At 29.3% G+C, this 9,961-nt stretch overlaps 1 protein-coding gene across 1 annotated transcript; it reads right to left on the bottom strand.

The window, feature by feature from the left end:
* Positions 1-287: 287 nt before the first annotated feature.
* LOC115891383 lies at positions 288-7,765 on the bottom strand. Its single transcript, XM_030911829.1, has 2 exons — positions 7,439-7,765; positions 288-2,105 (listed from the first exon to the last, which is right to left on the bottom strand). Exons 1-2 carry the CDS (start codon positions 7,447-7,449, stop codon positions 446-448), a joined length of 1,671 nt encoding a protein of 556 aa, XP_030767689.1. The 5' UTR covers positions 7,450-7,765; the 3' UTR covers positions 288-445.
* Between the last annotated feature and the right edge of the window lie 2,196 nt (positions 7,766-9,961).

Genomic DNA, 9,961 nt, shown 5'->3' with positions numbered 1-9,961 from the left:
TACATATATAAAAGTATTATACAAGTCTTAACTACTAATTATAACTAACTTACATTCTAACTTAACTAACATTTTTTTTTTATAACTATTGCAGATTTAAAATGTATCAAATGCGGAATTATTTTTCTTTTAATGGTCGCCTTGATGGTACATACCCAATGGGTCTGCGCGAGGGCGCCTGTAAATTAACATTCTCTTCTTCGGAGTTTCATAGTTACCTACATTTTCAGAGTTTGGCTAATATTACGATTATAATGAGCAACATATCTATCACTATTTCTAGAAGATGGTTCCACAGACTGATTAACTCTAATGCATAAGTTTGGAATAATTCCGCAACAGGCTGTCTTGTTAGTACATTTTGTATACAATTTATAAATAATAAAAATAATAGCAAGAAGAGCTAAGATATAGGCAATTACAGATGCTGGAAATGTATAATTGTTTACAAGTTTCCTTTTAGAATTTCATCACCTAACTTTTCAATATCTTCTAGCTTATGGCTCGCTACATTAAGTTCGGGGATGTGCTTTGTTAATTTCCTATAATGTTCGTTGAGAAATATTTCACTAATGTTTATTTTTTCTTCCTTTATCCTTTCGCAACAATTATCACTAATGTCGAATGGTGGAATAAAATCACTTGAAATATTGGACTGGACTGTATTTCCATGAGGGATTAGCATTGATGATGCGCTATAAGCTTTACATTGTTTACCTATAGTGACACTACCGCAATTTTTTAGTATTACATCTACGTGATTTTTTTTATTATTACATGATATCGTAAGAGTTTCTGGATGAGGAACTGCAAATAACCAAGTGTTACTGGTTTGTAGTTGAATAAAAATTGCTCTATCTGACTGAATTATACGTTTGTCACAGATATCAGGTATGATATTTGTGAATTGCAATAATTTAACTTCGCAATTATCTGCCAAATGAGCAAGAGAAACTGGTTTTTGTTGCTTGCAAATAAATTTATTTTCTATAATTTTTAAACAAGTATTAAATTCTATTTCCGACAGTGTAATAAACTGCTGTTTGCTTTCGTCAATTGCTATATATTTAGATGAGGGTTGAATTAATATAAACTGGTTATTTGACATTAATTTTGGAAAGGGTGATATTTTATAAATATAGAATAAATTTGTTTCAATTAAAGGGATGTTTATAATATATATTAATCGTTTGTTTTCGAAATAAACTTGCAACTCGATAACATTTAGAATGAGATTTGCATTGAGCGGATCTAATGGTACAGGAAATTCTAATCCATGAGGTAGAGATTCGGACACATCTTTTAATTCGTTAATTAACCTTAATGGCGTTAATATTGAGGGGTGTAAAACTCCCTTTCTTGCTACTAAAATAGCATTCGTAATCGTCATGATTTCTAATTGTAATTGATTTAGCATCATATTTAAAATAGTGACGTGTTCTTCTATGCCGGTTTTTATATATAGAAAATGAAAATTTTCTTTGACTTTGCTTAATTCATCGCTAATCTTTTTTATATTATTTTTTAATAAATTTTCGTTAAAATCTAAAGTTCCAATAGTATTATTGAAATTAATTATTGTTGATTGAACAATTTTTGTTTGTTCTTTTAAAAGTTGAAGGACTGAAGTTTCGTCTTTATTCATTTGTGAAATTTTATCATTATAGTATTTAGCATCTTCTTCATCTAAAACGCCGAATAAAACTTTAGTTGCTTTTCCTACAATATTGAACCAACCTCGTTTTTGTCTACTTTCTGATAAATGACTATGACCGATCAATTCGTGTAAGACTTCTAGTTCTTTTTCAATTTTTTCGAAAGTGTATTTAGAACTTTTCAAAAATAACTGACAAATATAATAGTGATATTGAGCATTCTCATTATTGCATAAATCTGTAGTATACTTACGGTAATTCTTTAATGATAATAACTTATTACTAATATTTTCTAATTCTACAAAAGTTACTAGTTTCCATTTGTTATTAAAAAACCTTAGTTCGCCCAGGTGCTCAAAGTGTATTCCAGGGTTCAAGTCATAAGTGGTTATATTGTATTCTGAGTGGACTACTGCTAGGATACTGGTAATTATTATAAATAAATTAACCCTAAAACAAAATATATATACTAATAATAAGCTAATTAAAATTTATTAATTCTAGTTTTTATAATCTATATATACTGATTATGTTTAGTTTTAATAATAAAAATATTTTAATCTATTTGCATGAATAGTTTGTTTATTTTTTCCTTTTTGAATTGTATAATTTACATCTGATTTTTTTTATAATGGTATATGGACCAATCCATAAGGCGGAAAGTTTTTTACTTCTGCCACGTCGAACTGATTCGTCGTAAAGTAACACTTTGTCACCAATTTCGAATATTCTGGTATAACTGTTTTTATCGTAATTATTTTTTGATATGTTTTTACATTTTAATAAGTTTTCTTTAGCTAATTGATTAGAATGTTGCATTTTTTGTTTAAGATTGTTTATGAAATCATCATAAGTATAATTGACTTTAGGTGGTTGTTTAACTGATGTTGGTAATGTAGGAATATGTCCGAATAAAAGTTCAAATGGAGAAAATTGTGTAGCAGTGTGAGGTGTAGTATTATATGTAAATGTTGCATAGGGAATCCAATTATCCCAGTCTGTTTGAGATGTCTTAATGAAGTGTCTTAAATATTCTTCTAGAACTTTATGAGAGCGTTCTAGTGCTCCGTTTGACTCTGGGTGATAACTTGTTGTTTGGATCTTTTTTATCTTTAAAAACTTGCAAGTACTTTTAAAAATATCACTTAAAAAATTTGACCCCTGATCTGTGACTAGCATGTCAGGTATTCCGTAAATGCATATAATATTCGTTACAAAATGATGCGCTACAGTTACAGCTTCTTGATTTCTCATAGGTATATTAATTATATATTTTGTTAAATCATCCTGAAAGGTTAATATGTATTTGTGACCATTTTCGGTTTCTGGTAGTGGTCCAACTATATCTAAAAAACATTTTTCGAACGGTTTTGATGCCGTGGTCGTAATTACCATAGGCATTTTTGTTTTTCGAGACTGTTTATTTTTTTGACAAAGTTCACATTTTTTTATAAACTCTTTTATGTCTTTTTTCATACCTTTCCATGTATATAATTGAGATAATTTTTTATATGTGCGGGATGACCCTTGATGACCTCCTAATGGACAATTGTGATTTTCATTTAATAATACAACTTTTTCAGCATCTGAGGGGTTGATAAGACTGTTGTTAAATATTGTAATTTCTGAATAGAGGTCTTTAAAAATATATCTTATCATAGGAAGAACGATTTCCCATTTGACTAATGAGTTGTAATGATATTTTATAAATGATAGTTCGGTTTTTTCGTTGGATATAATATTTCGTAAAGTTAGTAAGCAAGACCAAATATTTTCATAATTAATATCACTGAATGTATTTTCGTTGTCTGTTAATAGAAATATATTACAATTATTTTGTTGATACTGAAAAACTGACGGCATGTCTAAAGGATTTGTGTTATCGTAATGTTCTAAAAATGTATTAATTTGTTTATTTTTTTCTAGAATTTTAAAGTCGTTTTTGTTGAATAATTTTGGCAAAAATAAAACTATAGGTATAAGTTGTGGTGTTTCAAACAGATTTGTGTTTTTTTCTTTGACTTTGGAATTAATAATTATATGGCTTTCGAGATGTGTTTTAAAATTATCATAATTGGTAATAATAGAATTGACATTTGTTGTGCTAACTATTCTACTCAATGCATCAGCATTTGTATTAATCTTTCCAGCTTTATAAATTATTTCATAGTCATATTCTTCAAGTTTTATTCTAAAACGCGTCAAACGAGAACCAGGGTCTTTGATATTAAATATATAGAGTAGGGGTTTGTGATCTGTAACAATTTTAAATCTTGTGCCAAAAATATATGGACGGAAATGTTTTACTGCCCAGACGATTGCAGTTAGCTCTTTTTCTGAAGTTGAATAATTTTGTTCTGCTTTATTTAGAGTTCTACTAGCAAACGCTATTGGACGATCATGATTAACCTTACCCTGCGATAAAATTGCTCCTACTGCGAAATTACTCGCATCTGTTGTTATAATAAATTCTTTGGTAAAATCTGGGTATTGGAGAACAGGTGGAAAAGTTATACTATCTTTAAGAATTTGGAAAGAATTTTCGCATTTTATACCCCAATTAAAAACAGAATCTTTTTTTAATAATTCGGTTAAAGGTTTAGCAATTTTAGCGAAATTTTTGATAAATTTCCTATAATATCCTACAAGCCCTAAAAAAGATTTTATATCTTTAGGATTTTTAGGTTGCGGAAAGTTTGTTACACATTGAATTTTTGATGGATCTGGTTTAATGCCGTTTTCTGTAATAATGTGACCTAAGTATAAACATTCTTTTCGTAAAAACTGACACTTCGAAGGTTGAAGTTTTAAATTATGTTGTCTAAATCTTTGAAAAACTTCAATTAATCTATCGTTATGTTCATTTAAGTTGTTTGCATAAATTACTATATCATCTAAATAAATAAAGCATTTCATACCATTAAGACCGCTTAAAACTGTGTTCATGAGTCTTTGAAATGTGGCGGGAGCTCCTTTTAAACCGAAAGGCATTCTGTTATAAACGTAATGTCCTGTATTAGTGCTAAAAGCGGTTTTATTTTTATCTTTTTCGTCCATTTCTACCTGATGAAATCCACTAGTAAGATCTAAGGTAGTAAAATAATGAGATTTTCCTAACTGGTCTAAAATTTCTGCTATATTAGGTAGAGGATATGCGTTTCCAATGGTAATTTCATTTAACTTTCGAAAATCAACGCATACTCTAAATTTAGGTGATAATGGGTCGCTTTTCTTAGGAACAACTAGTAAAGGACTATTCCAAGGACTGTCCGAAGCGGAAATTACCCCGTCTTTTAACATTTGCTCAGTTTGTTCATTAATTATTTCTTTATGTTTGAAAGGCAATCTATAAGGTTTTACGTTAATAGGACCTTTATTACTTTCTGTCGGTATAGTGTGTTTTATTGTGTTGGTGCTTGTTAGTTTATCGCCTTCTAAGTAAAAAATATCGTTAAAATCTCTACAAATATCTAATACTGAATTAGTTTCTTCTTCATTTAATTGGTCTAGATTAATTTCTTTTCTTATTTTAGCAAAACGATCGATAATGTCATAATTATATGTTTCTATAAATTCGTACTCATTAAAAGAAATAGGTTCGACATTCACTCTAGGTGTATGGATAGTTTGAGCTTCATTAGAAATATTTAATATGCTAACTAAACATTTATAGTTCTGGACTTTTGTTAGGCTTGACCCTAGATATAAATGTTCGGATAATTGTTTTGAAACTACTATGCCTTCGGACGAAGATAAATTAGCTAGAGCAGGTACAATAATTTGACATCTCGCGGGAATTATTGTAGTTGCTTCTGACGGCAAAATTTTAAAAAAATTGTCTTCAAAATTAATGACTCCGTCTTCGTAATTTATTTTGGCTTTATACTTTTGCAAAAAATCGCGTCCTAATAGTCCATCACTTTTAATCGGTATACTATCTGGCACAATGTGAAAAGGATGAGTTATTGCTTTGTTATTGTTTAATTTAATTGGGATGTTACAAACACCTTTAGTAAATACAGGTTCTTTACTTATACCTTTTAATTCTATAATGCAAGTTTTATTTAATTTTAGATTATTTTGTAATAAGATACATTCTTTCAATAAAGATATATCTGCCCCTGTATCTAATAAAAGATGTAATTCTTTATCTTTTATATCTAAAGAAGGGATTTTAATTATCTCTAATTGTTGGTAACTATCGGAAAATAATACTGATTTATGCGGTATGTCAATTAAGTTTTGCTCAATTTTAATTTTATTTTTATGCTCAGGTAGTGTGTAATTCATAGAACAGCTATTATCTAATTTTAAGAAGCGCTTAATCGGCTGCTCGCGACCAAGGCTTCGCTCTCGTTTCCCGAAAAATTTTGAGATGTGCTCGGTTCTGAAAAATAATTATCTGCTGAATTGATTAACGACTGAGAATTTATAGTTTGAATTTGTTGTGGTGATCTATTATTTGAACTATTAAAATTGGTAGTACTGGATTCATTATTGTAATTAGAAAAATTTTGAGATTGTTGAGGTATCGAAACATTTTGCTGCCGTTGAGGAACTTGTGAGTTATTAAAATTTCTTGGATTCTGAGAATATCTATTATTGTAATTTGAACGAGGATTATTACTGTTATAATTGTTACCATAATTACGATTATAATTACGCACGTCGTTGTTCTGATTAAAATTTTGATTGTTGTAGTTTCGATTAGTGAAACGTCCTTGATTATATTGTACTGTATTTACGTCTTGTCTATTTGAAAAATTATTATTGCTATTAAAATTTTGCGGTGGGCGTGTCTGATTATTGCTAGGTACATTTCTATTATATGAGTTACTATTTTGTTCGTATTGCCTAAGCTGTCTACACTGTGATGTTAAATGATTATTTTTAAAACAAAATAAACAGGAATTATTAGAAGAATGATTATTTAATTGTCTATTTCCACGCTCTACAAAACCTATATTTTTAAAATGCGAGTTTTTAAACCTGTCATTATTCTCAAGTTCCATTTCAATTGCTAATGATAAAGCTTTATCTAAATATGTAGTATTTTCGGCAATAATACGCATTTGAATTTTTTCATCGTTGAGTCCTTTTCTAAAAGTATTGACTAAAATGGAGTTTAAATTTTCTATTAAAACAGTAGCTTCGTTATTTGCATAATTTAAGTGACACGTTTCTTTATATTTATTAAAGAGAATTTGTAATCTATCGCCATATTCTTTTACAGTTTCCTAAAATGTTGCTTTATATTCATTATTTGTGTTAGAAAATGCGATGGTGGTGTTTTATCAGTAAAGTGCTCTAATAAGAAATCTTTTAGTTCTTCCCAATTTTGAAACTGTTTATATTGTGTTACCTCTTGTGCCTTCCCTTTTAATTTAGTACCAAAATTAAATCTACTAGTAATTCTTTTGATCCACTTTGACAATTTTTAATATTGAATCACAATTTTTAAGAAAAATTGGAGTGAATTTGCGTCACCCTGACCATCAAATGAATTTATTAAATTCAGAACATCAGTTGCGTCTTTACCTCCTGCCATTATTATATTTTATTAATGATTTATTACTTTAGTTTAAGAATTATTATTTATTTTTATAGATGTATTTTAGTTTAGAAGAGAGAGAAAAAAATATTTACGAATTTTAAGCAATATTTTTTTTTTTTTTTTTGTTATTTGCAGCCCAGAATTATTATTGTCTTAACTTAAATCTAACTAACTAAAATCAGAAGAAAAACAGTAGCGTCACAATACAGTAAACAAATGAAAGACTTACCCCGTCATCATCTGGTGAAAACAAAAGCTTCCCTGGAGACTTGCTGCTGCGTCTGGCGCTCCTTCAGTGTCCCCAATGTCTACGTCTCGTGTCGGGCTTCTTGCTGCTTCTTGGTGCACCTTCAAGAACTGCCCGTTGCCTCTATCTTCTTCCAAAACTGGTAGGTTTTCTGCTGCGTCTGGCGCACCTTCAGGAAACCTTGGTAGTTTTTACCGCTGCCACCAATGTCGTGATCCTGGATTGGACCACCGTCGTCACCAATCTTGTAGTCGCTGCCACCAAATGTTGTAGTTCTCTATTTGACTCGTATCACCACTTGTTGGGAATGTTATTCTTTATTTTTTTATAATTAAATTCTTACTAAGTTGTTATTACTTTTATTTTTAAACTTTTAATACAAAATATAAATTTAGCAGTATTACGTCTATGAAAAATTTTTATGAATGTCCCCGGTCCCTTCTGTGACCGTGCTTTTATGAGAATGCCCTCTCGAAAATCCACGGGCGTACCTACTATTTCTTAATAATATTTTCAGGTAGGTTTGCAAAGGGACAAACATGACCATTTCTTAAGTAAATAGAAACCAGACATCGCGTCTGAAAGTAAACGAATTACAAAGGAAAACTAAAATGATGCAACTATTTATGACTATTTCTTCCAAATTTCATCTTTAAGGTAATGGTTCTGTTTATTTGCATCACCCATCTTTCTGAGAAGAATAATAATGTTGATGGTATTTTTCGTACCTTAAATTCTTTAGGCATAGCCGTAGAATAAGGGTAAAAATAATATTTTATACAATTTGTCGAATATACATATACATATAACCATATTAAATGTATGTTCACAACACTTTTTTTTTACTTAAGCCTTTTTTATTTAAATCATGTTAATCAGTAAGTTAAGTCAGTAAAATCACAAATCAATATAATTTCCCTCAAGTTGAGACAACCAGAATTCAATTTAAATTAGGGTTTCCATAAAAGCTTTTGGAAATTCTGGACAAGTGATCACCGAAATCCGGATAAAATCCGGACGTCGCAAAATAGGAACTATAAATTTATTTACGAACTTTTAAAAAGGAAATTAAGAAGGGAATGCTCTAGGCATTTCTTCCGTAACCGCACACTTACGTTTTGGCATTATTAAATACTATTTTATATTTTAATATTATTAATTCCTAAAACTGTAAACTGTTAAGTATTTAAGTAATTTGTTTTTGCGGTCAGGTTTCCCGGACGCTTTTCCAAATTCGGGCCGCACCGCCCGGACACTTTAAAAATCCGGACATGTCCAATTTAACTACCTACTTTTTAAATGTTAACATTAACTTTCTTGTATTACCCATTACCGATTTTATTATCTATATTAATTTACTGTAGATACAAATTAGAATAAAATATTATATAAACAACTATAATAAACAAAGAAAAAAATAAACGCATCCAGTCAGAGGCATCATAAAAAGAGTGAGTATTTTTATTTTCCTATTAAATATATTTTTTTTTCAAAGGGCATCGGCGCGGCGGCGGCGGCGGTTCCTGTGTGTTCAAAGCGCACGCCGAAGTCAAAAGATGCCGACCAGATAAAAACTAAACAAGTAGATTGGGAAGTGGGCATCAAGACAATGAAAATAATATTTGTATAATTATATTTTTTGCTTTTGAAAATTTCCCAGCCGTTAGGTTTTTATATTTTCATAACTAAAATAGGTACTGTGTTTTATATCATACATATTATATTATATAGGTAATATATAAAAACGTATGTAAACACAAAAAAATTGTATAAACAGCAGTGTGATGCAAAAAAATAAAAATAATTACTATAATATAATATCAATAGGTATATATCGTATCATCGAAAAAAAAAACGGCGTCTAGTTACCTTGAAAATGAAGATCGATCATATTCCCTATATAATTTTACATATAAAATAACATGGATATTCATTTCAGACCCGTTTTTTTTCGATCATATTTTATTATAATTGCTCATAATTAACAATACAAAATTCATCCGGTTTAACAATATTAATGCAATGTTACGAAATTTGTGGATTAGTTTTTGGAAAATCGACATCTCCCCGATGTTTTGTTTTTTCGTAGAGAAAAGATTTGTTAGTTTCATTTTTTCGTAATTATAACGAAATTAATCCTACCTGTGATCCCGTACATATAATATATAAAGTTTAATTTAAACTTTATATACCTATACAGGGTGAGTCTTAAATAAGTGCAAATATTTTTAGGGGTAGTATATTTCGACCCCGAAAACACGATTATGGTTTTTTTTCGCGGAAAAAGAATTTTGAAAATTTGGAATTTAAAAAAAAATTGTATTTTTTTTTGTTTTTAATTAAAAGATATAATTTGTTGATATAATAGGGCAACATAGCTAGTATATAAAATTTACAATCCAGAAAAAAGGTTTAGTGGTTCTCAAAATTTTAGCAAAAAATAATTTTTGTTGGACATTTTTAAAGTAAAATATCTCGGTTATTTTAGATTTATTTGAAAAACGG

Source organism: Sitophilus oryzae, unplaced genomic scaffold (assembly GCF_002938485.1).
Source record: "Sitophilus oryzae breed Bouriz unplaced genomic scaffold, Soryzae_2.0 scaffold_1180_pilon_pilon, whole genome shotgun sequence".
In the NCBI taxonomy this organism is placed as follows: domain Eukaryota; kingdom Metazoa; phylum Arthropoda; class Insecta; order Coleoptera; family Curculionidae; genus Sitophilus; species Sitophilus oryzae.
This window is presented reverse-complemented; position numbering and strand designations above follow the sequence as displayed.